This window comes from Chanos chanos, chromosome 8, assembly GCF_902362185.1.
Source record: "Chanos chanos chromosome 8, fChaCha1.1, whole genome shotgun sequence".
Classification (NCBI taxonomy): Eukaryota; Metazoa; Chordata; class Actinopteri; order Gonorynchiformes; family Chanidae; genus Chanos; species Chanos chanos.
In genome coordinates, this window is record NC_044502.1 from 39,562,546 (window position 1) to 39,578,805 (window position 16,260).

Genomic DNA, 16,260 nt, shown 5'->3' on the forward strand with positions numbered 1-16,260 from the left:
CAACGTATCTCATTAAAAACACTTCCTGCCATGCAGCACAAATTCCACTGCTATGTCTTCAGGGTGGGCTCCATTTCACAGGCAGACGGATTGACCGACTGATCGATTAGTTGTGGCACAGACTAGCGTCCTAATCACCGTTGATTGGCACTTGGCTCGGACAGTTGGAAAAACGCCTAAGACATTAAAGAGCTGCAAAGTGAGTCCACCTTTTTTTTTTTTTTTCTCCTGAGGGCAGACTCTCATTTTGGGAACGTGTAAGATATTAAGCAGCCGAGAGCAAAACAATAGACGGGGATGGGCAGCTGTCACACTCTGTTGGACCTTCAGGGGGAGTCGACATATGTATTAGCCCTTGAACGAAAATAAAAGACCAATGGAAAGTCTTGGATGACTGGTTGATTACAGCTCATGAATTATGCATGAGAGAATTTTCTGACTTGATTAGCGCGCGGGTTGCACGTTCCTGATGAGCGTAGCATCCGACGACAGAGGAAAACTATTCATTTTCCCAGCAGCTTCGCTCCGGAGCGTGAGAGGACACATGCATCACATCCCTCTTACATAAATGAAAAACAAACATACAGCAAGAACCCACAGACAGACTGCTAATGTACAGCCTGCAGAGTAACTGTCCCTTTCAAGTAAGGGCCGGCTGTGAGATAGCTGTAGGCTCCCATATTGATATTCCAGAGAGTGTAATCTAGAGGGTATTAATGGCCGGGACGAACCGGTCTTACTCTAGATTCTCATATCCTCTCTTGCCCCCACCCCCACCAAAAAAAAAAAAAAAAATTCCCTTCACAAGTGTTTGGATCCAGCACCCATCCCAAATGGAGGCACACAGTGTGAAATGGTAGGGTAGTGGTGTGAAATAGGCTGGTGGAATGAGAACATTTACCGCAGATGGAGATTTGGCCACTTACCACGCAGGAGATCAGACGAGGCGTGAGGCGAGGTGTGGGCACGGAAGAGCTGCCAATCAAAGTCATCCTCCTCCCCTTGACTGAATTCACACAGGCTTGGGTCAGAGTCCTCCTCAAAGGTGCAACCAGCTGCTGCAGAAGAAGGAGAGAGAGAGAGAGAGAGAGAGAGAGAGAGAAAGAAAGAGAGAGATGGAGAGAAACAAAAAAAGAGGGAGAGAAAGAGAGAGATCATCAAACTCAATCTGAGAGGATCCTGAGTTCGTCTCATTAAAATCTTCAAAGCAAAGGAAATGGTTTTTATTGTGTTTTCTGTCGAACACGACCTGATTTAGCATTCATGAAATATTTAAAAGTCTGGGTCAAGATAAACTGCTCAGGGGCCAGAGTTACTCATTTGCGTTACATTTGATCTTCAATTTGTTGACTATAAAACGTATATTACAGGATGGGGAACTCTGGGTATCCTTTGGGGGGGGGTTGTATTGCAGCAGGTGAGGGGACCAGGACCCCGTAGCAGTGCGGTGTAATTGAGCAGTGGCGGCTCATTTTGGGCAGCATTTCATCATATTCTCCCCTCTGATCTCAGTTCTATTACTGCAGTGGGAAAGATGCCAGAAAGCATAGCACCACCCATATCCCCCTACACTGCTTCAGCCACATACCAATTAATAACAGACATCCAAATGCAATATACCTCCTATATTAAACTCACAGGCCCTCTCTCTCTCTCTCTCTCTCTCTCGCTCTCTCTCTCTCACTCAAACACACACGCTCACACACACACACTTCACACATCAATTTCTCATACAATTTTATCCTCACATAAAATTCACAATATTATGCACACACACACACACACACACACACACACACATACACATGCACTTCCACTCATAAACAAACAGCACTCCAGCACATCCCACTAATATTAAGAGATACAAATAAACTTTTGATGGTACAGCACCTGAGGGGACTGAGTTTATTATTGCAATACATCACAACCTGCTAAACCCACAAGCCAAACACTAGTCTTTCCAAATTACATTAAACAGACAGTGCTATTACAGCCCTCAGGCTGCGCTTAATGCACTGTTGCAGCTGCATGCTGAAATCTTGCACATTTACTCAGCGGGGTGAAAATAATAGGGTAGAAACGGTCAGCTTTTGATTCCCTCATCATACGACGAGAGACTGCGCTAGCTCTGACCAGAAAAACGCAGCAAATGAGAGACAACCCTGGCAATGAACAGGACAATAAGCATAACAAGGTGACCCTCAAAGCTGACTGCCTCATTAGAGCTTGTTCCGTGCATCAGGCAAACTGTTCTGATTTTACATTGAACGGGTTACAGAGGCAAAGACGAGATTCAAGGTCACTGAGAGACAGACGGAGAGCTGTGTTTTTTTAAAAAAAAAAATTGTAGCACAGACGAGGACGCTCTATCGCCTAAGAAAAGTATTTTCAAATCCAAAGTTTCTCCATTTCGAAAGCGTACGCCACAGATAAACAGTGAGGGAGGGAGGGGGGCGGGGGTGACCCCGTCTCGAGAGATTTAGACATTTCAGGCCTGAGAGGTTGAGATACGGGAGAGCTGAAGGATTGGGGTTCTGCATTTTGGACACAAACAGCGAAATTTGTTGCACGTTTCTGTATTGCTGAGCCAGAGTGAAATAAAACATTTTACAAGTGTGAACTCAGCATTAAAGGTGAACGGTGCCGCCGTTCACGAGGAGGGATCTCGGATTTCCACCCCTACGGGGTTTGATTTATGACCGTCACTGAAGAGTTTCACCACAGATCTGCTGCAGAGGTCACGGGTTAATTGTCCAACACAGGGTTCCCTTTCCAATCCAGCAGGGAAAGATATGGGGCCTGACACACATGGGGAACGTTCGTACTATATTATTCCTGTCCGGATCTGCAAATGAAGTGCGCTGCCTCTCTTCCCCCGTGGAGCCACGGAGAGAGAGAGAGAGAGAGAGAGAGAGAGAGAGGGAAAGAGAGAGAGAGAGAGAGAGAGAGAGAGAGGCTGAAGAGGATGAGCTGAGACGGTGCCTGCCATTCATGCTGAAACAGCTATCTGACCGACACAGCAACTGGCCTCCAAGTATAACCACCTCTAATGTCACTGATATCAGAAGCCTTTACAATATGTAATTGCTTTATAATTGGCACACCCAGAAGGACACACACAAACAAAAAAAAATAAATAAAAAGAAGTTTGAGACTCTGCCAAGGTTAGAAGCCTCCAAGCTGAAGCGTGTGGGGTGGGTGGGTGGGTTTTTTTTTGTGTGTGTTTGCTTGCTCATCCCTTCGTTTGGTTTATTAATGTGAATAGGCTCCCTGTTGAGATTGCGCCTTTATTTCTATTCATTTAGATGTTGAAGAATGGCTTCTCTGAAAGGCCATTCCACTCGACCTCCTACAATCCTTCAATACTCTCCCAAATCACACAGCACAAGGAACACAGCTAAATACTACCCCCCCCACCACCACCCCCCACATCTCAGTCGGGACTGGCAAACTGAATTAATGAACATTTTAATGTATCTGGAACCAAACATGTTTTCATTAACCACTTTGAAAAGAAAGAAAACAAATAGGGTTTTCTGAGTATTTTTTTTTTTGCCAGTTAAGTCTCTCCCTGAGCAAATGTAAACATAACAGGTTAATATGGACGTTCTGAATTTCACAAAATCACACCCTATTTTTATTGCTTTTGCCTTTTGAATCATACGGCTCCACCCGGTATTTGCCTTGCGCTCTCTTTGTAACGTGTGTGCAAGTGTGTGTGTGTGCAAGTGTGTGCACATGTGCATGTGCGTGTATGTGCGCATGTATATCCGTGTGACCCGCAGAACTTCACGCATGGTTGGTCAAAGCTTTTTTTGTGGCTGACTGAATGAGCAGACAGGTGACTGTTAAAACACACACACATAGACGTTTTGTCCTCTTATTTAATCCTGTGCGTATCAGTGAACACCTTGAGACCAAGCCCTGCATTCAAATGATCATTACACCTGGACACAGCCCAGCTTATCACCTCAGACACAAACGCCACCCAACGAGTATCAAAAGAGAGTAGGTTTCAAGACGTCAGCCTCACCTCTCCATCTGAAACACAGCGTTGAAACACAGTCGGGGAAAATGTAATCACTCACATAAGTAAAGTCAAAGCTGTGACTATACCATCTGCCCTCAGAGTCAAACACGAGAGACTTTTGACATATCGATTTTGGCAGAGGATATATTTTCAGCCCACTAGCTTGGAAGCAAAAAGGTAAACAAAAACAACACGACGAAACACTTTCGGGTTATTCCTTTTGGTGAATACCTTTTACTTCACGGGCCTTTGAGACGTCTGCGTTCTTCTGGGTAGATGAATGCTAATTGTTGAACGTGGACTGGTATGATGTTAATTGTGTTGATGACTGAGCTAAGGCGAATCTTACACATTGGTAGCTTTAAGCCTAGTCTATGATTCCCGTGGAAATAACACACAAAGTCTACAGTAACCAAAATATCTTCACAGGTTCACTTGATCTGTTGCCATGGCTCACTGGGTTTTAATACAAAGGAGGGAAAGAGGCAGAAATAAATAGGAAGTTGTCAGAGGATCAGAAGGATGAATCGTCTCTGTGTAGAAAGCTTCAGCAAGAATGGGGGGTGGGGAGTTGGGGGGGGGGCAATTTGTTTAACAACACTTCCAGGTTGCTTCTGCCTTGCCAAGGGATATTTAAGGTATGCCCTACTTTTGAAAAACGCATTCTGTCTCGGGCCTGAACGGTCTCCCTCTGATTTCTTCTTTTTTTTTTTTTTTTTCCTTTTCAAATGTGGCTACACAAATTAGATTTAGGTCCTTCCCATTGCTCACTTCACACGCTTGTTTGTGACTCTCCACCCGCCCTTGTCATTTAATTGAGTGCATGCTTTGCACTCGGGGACTTAAGGCAGGCATTGTTAGCAGATTCCTGGTAATCCGGCGAATTTACATACGCTTTCTATAGCAGGCCACTTGACTTCAGCGGGAAAAGTAAAAGGAAATCTGATAAACTTTCCACTTTGAATGAGCACCTATTACAAATTTGCCATGAATGAACATGGACTTCTTTTCATGTCCGTGTCTGTGAGAGCGCTTATAGTCAACAAAATGACAACAGACTATACAATCTTATCTGCGTTATTATATAAAAAAAAAAATATACATGAGCAACAGGGACTGTAACCTATTTCAAGGGATGGCATTTCCATCTCAGTGGACTGGGGATGATTTGTTGTTATTAACTGGTCTGTAATGGACCACATGCTGTGCTAAGCTGGTCGGCACGAGTACCTTCATTTTTAATGCACAGGCTTGCGATTCAAGTAATTCATGGCATTTCAAATGATACTCGGAGCCTGGAAGGCACTTGGGGAAATAAACGAGAGAGAAAGAGAGCACATCGTGTGCCCCCCCCCCTTCCTATTATTAAGACCCGGGAGGACGTAGGAGGGCACAAGGAGCCGGCAGGAGAGGGAAGAAGGAGGGAATCTGGGAGATCTGCAGCCCCAGATGAACTTGCGAGTGGCCGCACCTTCCTGCCAGCCACCTTGCCAGGGACAGGGAAGCTCCCAGCCCAATCAGACGTTTCCTCAGAGCTCTGGCATGTGAGGCCAGAACTGACTGACTGCCTGGCTGCTGCTACTTCTGGAATGTTCTTTTGAGACCGCAGCCTCCCGCGCTGGAGGAGAAAGAGGGTCTGCTGGGCTGGCTGATTAGCATTTGAGCACAGGCAGACCATGCATCAGACGCAGAGAAGACTGTTTGTTTTGGGGTAGAAAGTCTTTGCTGTTCTCCCTCGCCTGAATGCAGGCTATCCATCCTCGCCGCGTTCGTGATGAAATACCCTCATTTTTCCTCTCAGTGTTAATGACTGAACACCACCACCCACCCACAGAGGGAAATACATTAATGGCCATCCAGAGAACAGAAGGTGGTCTGCATTTTTTTTTTTGTGGTTTTTTCCCCCCTCTGTGTTAATATGGCCACCAGTGTTTTTTTTTTTATTTTTGTTGTTTGTTTGTGTGTTTTCTTGTGTCGAATGAAAGATACTAACTATCTGAAAAACATGGGCGTACACACGCTCAAGATATAAACATTGATGTCAACGTAGGGCTGTCAAATGACACGAAATAAGGAAAGATTTGTTTGAGTTTGTTGGGTTTCCTAAAAAAAAAAAAAAAAGTAATCTTTCAAAAAGAAAATAATTGGAACTGTCCTCTGGTCCCCTGTTGTTAAATTAAATTTGTGTCAGATTTCATGCTGGTGAACATTTTGCATATCAAGAAGAAAAGGGAGAGACAAAGTGCAAGAGAGCAAAACCTCAACTAGCGTAAAATGTATGAAAATGAAACCATCTGATTACTAAAATGAGATACGATAGGTGTCTCCTACGTTTCCAAAAAAAACCCCCCCAAAAAACGCTACTCCACCGTTCAAGCTTAAAAAAAAAAAAAAAAAAAAAGATTCTTGATGAAAAATGACTATTGAACACCTCGCCTTTCAAATGTAAGCAAAATATTAGGACCCGCGGCTAAGACAGTGACGGCCCCCGGGAGGTAGGGATCTCCATGCCTGGCTAAAATGCCTGCCTGGGCACATGGTCCTGGGAGAGTGAGAACACAAACTGAGCAGGCAGGCAGCTGGAATACTAAGTGAGAAGATGAGAGATGTGCACACGGTGGCAGAGCTCCAGAGCGAACGAGCCCACCTGCCTCCTCTCCACTCTTTCCCCAACAGCTGCTCTAGGCCAGAGGCCTGGGATCGGGGACGCACCCCACCAACCAAAGCTCAGCTTCTAATTATATAGAGCTGACACAGTGTCGCCCAACAATTTTTAGAAATCGGCAAACACGCTCTCTCTCTCTCTCTCTCTCTCTCTCTCTCTCTCTCTCCGCCCGTCACTCCTGATTTTTTTTTCTTGCTATCTCTCACTCCCATGCTCTCTCTGTGTCAGACAAGTGCACAGTGTAACATATGATAACAAATGGGCAAAGATTGGTTTAAAAAAAAAATAAAAATCTTTGAGTCGTTAGTGGAGCGGCGCTGTATCTTTCTTCAGAGGAAGTAAAAATAAACCAGGGACAAGCAGACATTCCCACGGCTAAGAAAACAAACCAATATGTACAAACATACGAGCGCACTCATGCCCCAGCAAGCCTCCGCTCTGAGCCAAGAACAGGTCCTTCCAACGAAGCCAGCCCACTGGAGAGTGTTCACGTCCTTCTGATGGGCGGTCTGCTCTATCTGCATTCAACCATATCTCTCACAAGCCATTCACAGCGTGAGACAGGCTTCAAAAAAAAAAAAAAAGGTCGGCCATCGCGATGTGCCATTCACTGCCTGACACAGGCTGAAAGAAGAGTAAGACAACACTACATGTTATTCAAAGCGCGAGACAGGCGAAAAGAAGGGTAAGACATCACCAGGTTATGATAGTCACAGTAGTATATTTTTCTTCTCCTTCCCTTTCCAAGACTCCTTCTTGTCCTCTCAGTCCAACTGGAGCCTGTAATATATACTTTGCTTTCCACTCTCTCTGTTGTTCTTTTGAATTAGGTGTGGCTCATGAGTGCTGTTTATCTTTCTGCTTTATAGGTGTGTACAGTGGGCAAAATTTGCACTATTTTTTACTATTTAAACAGAACAAAGGGAGGAATAGGAGTGATTTTGTATCTAATCTAACCAGACTGTTCTACCACAAAAAAAAAAAAAAAAAAAAACCGACAGACTTGCTGGAAAGTTGGGAAGTGTTCCAGGGCCCGCTGTTTGTTTATCACATTCATTCAATGGGGCTATAGTCACGGAAACTATAATATTGCATTATGTTTCATGACCAAAACAAACTATTAATCATCGCTGTTTAATATTTAAATTTTTAAATTACCTCCACACTGTGAGAGCTCTTTGAACTTGTATACATGCTCTGAATAAATAGAAGACTGGTAATTGACTTACTCTGCAAGGGCATGAACAAAATAAGGAGATATAAGATATATAAATCACGAAAGAATCCATCAAAAAGAGCTAACAATTTTTTTTCTTTCTCAAGTACGAGGCCTTCTGTTGACTGACAAACTAGCCGCACAGTGTGACTACAAATGGATAATTGCTTTTATCTTTTCTTGACTATCTCATTTTATTTTTTCCATCCCCTCCAATGAACATTCAGCACTGTTCCATCAAGAGGAAATGAACTGCCACTACAATTTCAAAACTTAAAAAAATGTCAAATTTCTATTTGATTTGAAAAGAAAAGAGCGACACAATGTTTTAAAGTTTTATTCTGTAAAATTATTTTGCAGAAATCTGTTGTTATATAAACTATTAGTGGTAAGACAGCTTCACTTGCCTTATGTACCGTGTCGCTGGACCATTACAAACATGATGTATGTGTCTCTGAGCACCTGAAGTGTAGCAGTAATCAACTTGCTTGTGGGATGTGCCTCTCTGAGTCCGTCTGAGTGTGCTTAGTGAGGGGGGGGGGGGGGGGGGGGGGGGGGGGGGGGGGGGGGGGGGGGGGGGCGGGGCAGGGGGCATTTTCCAGTCTCTTGTGAGCAAATTAAACTAATTAAAGGTGAGAGAACCAGGGGAAAAAAAGACTCTTAGAGGAGCAGTGAAGCCGAAGTTGTGGCTAAGCCCTCTAGAGTGTCTCTCCTACTAAACAGATGAATCATGATGAAACATAGAGGAACTGTAAACTGACACAGGATCAGTTTTACCCAGCACCGATGCAAGGCCTTACTACCAGACTCTTGGGAGAAGAGGTACTCTGGATCAGTACTCCAGCTGAAGTCTTAAACAGGTGGAAAATGCCTCAAGGGCATGTGCGCGTCCTTCACCGCTAGGTAACACTCCTGGAAAGTGGCTCTGTTTATCACTTTTCCTTAAATCCAGACACAACCAACAACCTTCTCTCGCCCAACTCCATGAGGGACTCACAAAATACAGACAAGCTCTCCAGGTCTAACCCTTAAGAGAAGAGAAAGTCTGTGGGCAAACTTTGACAAATCTGATACATTAGCTTCTTCCCTATGATACCTCTATCCTGCGATTAGAGCATAACATCCCAGAGAACTCATCTCTTTAGTATCATACTGCCAAAAAACCTTTCACCGCCGTTACTAATAACGTGCTAATTTTTCTGTTTGTCTGAAATGTGGAAGTGTTCTCATTGCTTGGTTTATTTTAGATGGGCCACAAAAAAAACCGACATCCCACTGCTGGTACTTTTCATGTGCCATGCTGCCTACAGGATTATGAAACAGCATCAAAAGTGATCTAGGATTTAATTAGCCCCTCTCTCCTCTGTCTGTAGGGACAGTAGCAAAGTGCTGGAAGGCTAAGGCAACCATGCTGTGTGCGTTCAGAAACAGGCATGTTCCATGGGTCAAAAATATCAACTTTAATAGCCGTCGATCAATACACACACAGTCTCGCATCTACTGGTATTTTTATGAGCTTACTGAAAGGACAAGCTTAACTAACTCCTCTGGACCAGCGACGGCTGAGTACGACAACGTCCCGTTCACTCGCTCTGAACATTCTAGAAACAGAACACCTGCTTCCGCTAAAGCTCACTTCTAAAATCCAAACCGGTCTCTCTCTCACCACCCAGACAGTACACCAGAGATGGTCACACTTGTCTCTCATTTTTCAGGTATCGAACATTGACTCTTTGGCCTCAGCTCAGCCCCTGTTGCTTCACACAGCATACACAAACCTCATACACCTGTGTTGCGCATCTACAAAATAAACAGCAAGTCTTTCTCCTGAGGCAACAACAAAGTAAACAAGAGGAGCAGGGTTATTGAAATAGGAAAAACATAAGGGTGTGAGTTTATTACAGGGAAAGAGAGAGAGAGAGAGGGAGGCAGAGAGAACGAGAGAGAAAAATATCAGGGTATGCATCCACAACTGCTTGTTTTTGAGTGTGAGTAGAAAGTGGAAATTGCATGGTTAGACATATCATAAACAGACACTCAGCCACGGTCAGATAGGGAGATGGGGTAGAGGCCCAAAGAAATCACCCATATCTGTTTACACTTCCCAAGGCACCAGGGAAGACACTGTCAGATCGAGACTAAATAACTATCCTCAGGCTAAGGTCACACGCTTCCCACATCACGTTCTCACCGTCTACCACCTTTCACCACTTCACATCAGCGTGCTATAACTGGATTTATTCACACAATGAGAGGGGTGAAATGTACAACTAAGAGAAGAGATTGTAGAGATGTATGACTCAGAGAGGGAAAAAATGAGACTGATGAGCTTTACGCCCCCCCCCCCCCCCCCCCCCCAAAAATTTTACAGCCTTGCAACATTAACACCTCTCACTCATTAGCAAATTTAAGATCAACATTTCTATTCTTCAGAGTCCAAATGACAATGTTTGAGACGTCGGGAATTCTGCAGGAAGAGGCCCGCTTCACTCTGCCAGCCGAGCGGCCCGTGATGAAACTAAGCCACTGCTCCCGACCTCAGAAAGGGCATTCGCAACCAGACAGGAAAGAGGCAAACACAAACACACTCTGCATTCGCATTTAGTAATCAGGCAGCGTAATGAGGGGAGGCAGAGTCAGAATACGTGGGAGTCTCCAGAGACCTAATCAATGCGATTCCGACGGCGCTAAGACTGCCGGCGTGCCTCTAAATGAGACGAACGTTAGCCTGCATTCGGGAAAAACCGCTAGGTGTCCACGACGACTCAATGGAACGGCAATGAGACCACAATAGGTTTCAGCCGTGTCGAGCCCAGTGGAAGCAAAGTTTAACAAAGAGACTCATTTGGAGCGATTTGTCACGCTAGCAGTCAGAACACTTTGAAGTGACACTGCCAGTGTTCTGTGTAGATTATGCTTCTGTCAGTGCATATAGAAGTCAGAACCATTGTTAGATACAAACTTTTTGTTAAAAGCAGAATTTTAAAAGAACGGGTCATTCTTGATCTATGGAAAAAAAACACTCAAAACTCCTAATGTAAATTGACATTAAGAGTCTCTTCCACTGCAGCTCTGTTGCTATGGATATCGATGTAGTACCCTTTTGATGACTTGACTTCTCTCCCTGTCATGTCACATTTAGCATGAAGCAGTACATTCAGGAAAGATTTGATGGCAAGGATTCTCCTCGACCTATTTTGAATTCAATTTTTAATTTTATATTTTGTGTATTCACTGCAAAAACATGGAGAAATGCCATCTCTGTGGCCAGTGGGGATTGGCGGGGAGGTGGGGGGGGTGTTCTTATGTGCCTTCACAATCTAACAGGATTAACTAACAGTCAACAGACATCAAAAGCAGTCACAGGTAAAAGCTCCATGACATATTTCAGAGTTTCTAACCTGTCAGTCACAGAGAAAGAGAGGGAGAGAGGGAGAGAGGGAGAGAGAGAGAGAGAGAGAGAGAGACGAGTCGAATCAGGATAAATGAGTCAGCATGGTACCAAAAGATGGAGAGAGGGTGAGTGAGAAGTACACGGATAAGACAAAATGAAAGAAGCAGGTGGGAAGAGAAAGAAGGAGAAAACAGAGAGAGGAAATGTGGTTCAGCTGCCGTTGAATGGAAGTATGCCTGCAGGGGGCAGTGTTGAGACCTGAACTCCTGTGGTGAGGAAAGGAAAGGGCCACTGCACTGTTAGAAAGCTAATTAATCCGCTGGTGCAGCAACTTCAGGATAAAGTGAACAAAAAAAAAAGAAACACAAGACCAGGCTCACTCCAGGACGCACTTTACAACTTCAAAGAGGTGCAATTCTAGCGTCGACTTTGTGTGGGTCTTCAACAAACAGAACTGCACCCCCCTGCCTCTATCTCCTCGTACTCCTATATGCCCCCAACCCCTTTCCCCCTGCCCAATTCTCATTTTGTAATACATTTTGAGGAATTTCAAGTCTGTTCTGTGGAGCAAACAGACGCATGGAGTATCTTCAGCAAGGCCAAGCCGCGGTGCAGTGTGACACGCGTAAAACAAATTACATCTCGAAACAAGTGAAAACCAAAACATGAGGCCCAAAATCAGCACTTTGCAACTGGTGTCTGTGGTTTTATTTCTGGGGGTTTATAGAGTAATTAAACTTTGAGGAGTGGCCATATGCTCGGTGTGTGTGTGAGTGGCGGTGGTTTTGTTACAGGCTTTGACAGGGAACAGGTGATACAGCGCAGAATCACTTACTGTAGACGTTCCTCGCCATCTGCTGCTGAAATGGCTGTTAGATCGAGCAAAGATTGCCGGCTTATTCTAGACACTATCTGCATCTCCAATCCATCTATTAACACACAAATATTCACATTTTCTGTCAGATGGAAAACGCTGTTGGCTTATGCTAAAATTAATCCTCTGATGAACATACGTAAAAACAAAAAAAAAATGGAGAAACTGACACATCTGGTAAGAACACCTCGAAGAAATGAAACGAGCAGCAAATAAAATGTCATAAAGGTTCTCGCGTTTCTCGATTCCCCTCCGCCGACCCACCCACTCAGCCAGGATTCTGGCTTTGTGTCCTCTGTAGCAGAAAAAAAGGGGTTTGTGCTATGATTTTTAAACCAGCGTGAACTTTTAAACTCGCCTCCTCCTGATTGTCTTGGTGCTGTTCTTCACCTGGTGAGGGGGGGGGGGGGGGGGGGGGGGGGGGGGGGGGGGGGGGGGCGTGCGAACGACAGAATTGCATTACAGTCTCTGGCTCCGCGTTCTGAGCGGCCACACCTCAGTTAACAAGGCAACTTGTGTGCCCTGCCACCAGACTAACGCTATTAAAGAGGAGATGCTGCCAGGCTCACCAGGGGAGGCATCCTGTTCTCACACCTCCAGACAGACGGAAATTTTTAAAGCAAGGGCAGCACTAATCATCCACAGCCCTCATTCAACCTCCCTCCCTCCTTTTTTTTTTTTTTTTTTTTTTTTCTCTCTCCACTGCCAAACTTTCTCCTCGCCACGCTTAATCGGGATTTCAGCTCAGCGGGACAGTGTCTGCTCTCTTGTACTTGGAAGAAAAGGATTACATCGGCAGTTAAAAAAGCCGTCCTCAACTTTCGAAAGTTATTCTTTGAGTCATCCTTTGAGGGCAGAGGGACACAAACGATTAAAGATATGGCAAATATTTGTAGCTATAATTCACTGATAGGATTACGCACATCCTATCTTTTTGAAATTTCCAGATTGTTAATCTTTACTTACCCTGTCTTTTTATTAAGCTGCAACACTGTGTCACAGTGTGGTTTTATGACTTTTGGAATTGATGTAAAAAAAACTGAATAAATGAAATATGACCCAACATACAGATAATGAAAGGGACCTGTGAGGACGAGCCATGAAACTGATAGAGTGATTGCACTGCCATTTTAATTGAACATTAATTATTTATGTTCTGAGCAGCAATAGAGAATCATAAATATCCACATCCCATGGTTTGTGATGAAGGGTGTAATTTAACAAGACTTCGACCTATCTTGTGAGTTTTACCCTCAAGTTGAGGATCTTTGATGAAATTTTCATCACACTCATGCGTGACTTTTTTGATCAACAGTTTTGGTAAAAAATTTTTTTTAAAAAAGCAGGTTATAGTGCATGTTCCTCACTGAAGCAGATATTTCGGTGTCCAAAGCCTTAAGAGGTGGATGCCCCCCCCCCCCACTCCCCCCACTACAAACGGTTTCTAATCAAGCTCAAATTCGACAGCTTTGCCATGACAGAAGACCAGAGGCTCATTTCAGTACTTTTCTTTTTTTTTTTAATTCCAAACACAAGACTGAAAACACTTAGTAATTGCCTGAGGCCTCTTTAGGCACCCTAACTAACATTTCTCTGTTTACACACTGAGATGGAGTAAAATGAACTTCATTTGTAGTTTGATAAATGGTATGTCCCCTGCTGTTTATTTCTGAATTGCATTCTTTAACACCTAGAAAAATTCAGGGCTTATGAGCAGCATCAGATCAGCTCAGCTTAATCACGCGCACGACCCTAAAAAAAGGTTCTCGATACTTATGACTCAGCTGCTCTGAGCCTTCTAAAAGGGTGCTGATGTCAGCCTATACTATGGTTTAAATCAGAATTGTAATCTAAGGCGACTTGAAAAGCTACCATAATATATTTTATCCAATTACACAGTCAACTTTTAGCTCAACTCAGGTACTTTCTTTGCACTTAGTTGGAATTTCAATCAGAACATTTCTGGTTGACCATTTTCCTGTCTATTACAGACTGTGCCCAGGAATGCCACAATGTATTACTCCTCCCGCCATCACAAAGCTTAGACAGAGTCATTTCTTCACCGAGGCTGCAATGGTCTGTCTCTCTCCCACTGCATTAATGCTAGTCATGCATGGTTTATTAAAGTCTAAAAGTGACAGTACTGGCAGCAGTTAGCTTTTTCTTCAAAAAATAAGACAAGTTCACTCTCACCCTGAGTACCCCTCACTAAAACCAGGAGCTCTGTCTGTGAACATAAAAAAGAAAGAAAAGAAAAGAAAAGAAAAGAAAAGAAAAGGACAAAAAGAAACAGTAATTTAGGAGAAATAATAAGTCAAACGGTAGCGTACTGCTTCCTCTCCTTGACTCTAAAGGTAATGAAGTCCACGCCTTGCCTTGACCAGGAGTCAAGAAAATCACATTTTCTCTCATAACACATTTTCTCTCTTTTTTTCCCACTGATACCATCTTCACTGGCTATAAGACCCTGGATGAAGTGCCTACCTTTAGCTACCAAAACCTACAGTGTTCTATTGAATCATAAGGATGGCTGTGTTCTAACGCTGCAGGTAGACTTCTATTCCAACATATATCTTTACATTTCCTCTACGCCTGACAAATGAGCAAAGTAGCGTTATTTTTTCTTTTTAAACTTAAAATATTCTAATTCATGTAAAGTTACTACTTTTTTTTCCTTACACATTCAGAATGTCCAATTATGCATGATCCCTCTGAATCTGTCATATAGCAGCTCACATAACAGTTATCTACTTCTATGTTACTGTCATACAATCCCTACAAGCAGCCCAATAAGTCTATAGATACATATTATAAAACCATACTAATTGAAAGCACTAGTCTTGGTGCCTTTGGATCAAAACATACATTCATGTGTTGATTACCATTACAATAGATTTACCACTTATGTGAAAAGAAGATGACTTGAAAGTCAATGAATTATTTAACAATAATCATTCCTTTGTAGTTGGCATAGCGTCAGAAATGCTTTGCCTTTGGGGAAAAAAAAAAGTTTCAAACATAAGGATTTGGCAGAACCGAATATTTGAATAATCAAATGTGTGAACTAAACGTCTACTGGACTACATCCTCTCAGAAAAAGTCAAAACAAAACAAAACAAAAAAAAATTTAAACAGCCTACCCAGTGGAGGGCCCAAATAGCCATATTTGTTCCAAGCCAAGAGCACTGTTTTGTAGTTTGATTGTGCTTTGAGACCTTACTACAGCACACAGTGAAATAACTGTTAAGGCTGCTGATGAGAGGCTTTTACTTTACAGTACCACACTAAATCCATAATGACTTCCTTCAAAAGCAAAAAAAACGTGAAGCTTGGTCAAACTGAGAAAGCCTCAAAAGCTGAGAGCAGAGGGATGATGAACGGCTTTGTGGTGGCAAAAATGCACATCTGGATCGTGGTATTGTGAGCCTTTACACATGTCTCTCTTTTGTGTCTGCTCCGAAAGGTTTCTCCTTCAAAAGCCCCCCCCGGCCCCCGGCCCCCGGCCCCCGGCCCCCTCGCCCGCACAGCTGAAGTCTCCCTCGTGTAGCAGCGCCTGTATTCCTGTCCAACGCGTTAGTTCGTTCAAAACAATTTATTTCTGATTGTTTTCTTTAAAGCAAGAAACGCCTTCAGAGAGATTTTCTCTTTTAATCTGTTCAGAACGATTTAAATTGAATCTCTCTCTCTCTCCCTCTCTCTCACACACACACACTCACCAGAGGAGGTACTGTTTAAAGTGTTCAGTCTGTCAGACTGGCTTTTGGAGTGGCCTCTCACACTCAAGACCATGAGATTACCTCTGAACTTCACTAATGTGCACATTTGCTGACAGGCCCAGAACTGATGTCAGATGTTGCCATGGCCACCACGTTCCATGAACCACCAGCAGGTGTGTGTGGTTTTTTGGGTTTTTTTTAATGTGTCTCTTTCTGAAGTCTGTAATTACTCTTATTCTTACTCATATCTTATATCATTCTAAAGGACCGGAACTCCTCATTTTCATTATATCCCTTCACAAAAGACTGTGATACTTGATAATGTCACTGAAGTTCAGGTCTATTCAACTCCAACGCTTCCCCTT

At 43.5% G+C, this 16,260-nt stretch overlaps 1 protein-coding gene across 4 annotated transcripts in view; it reads right to left on the bottom strand.

Annotated features, from left to right (window-relative positions):
* ptprub (protein tyrosine phosphatase receptor type Ub) overlaps positions 1-16,260 on the bottom strand; it is a 135,111-nt gene that overhangs the window by 94,080 nt on the left and 24,771 nt on the right. For 3 of the 4 annotated variants that reach the window (XM_030781236.1, XM_030781235.1, XM_030781233.1), the window contains exon 2: positions 927-1,055. In XM_030781236.1, coding sequence (XP_030637096.1) covers positions 927-1,055 — 129 coding nt within the window. Of the gene's footprint in view, positions 1-926; positions 1,059-16,260 lie in introns of all 4 variants that reach the window. The other variant, XM_030781234.1, reaches the window with a different exon arrangement.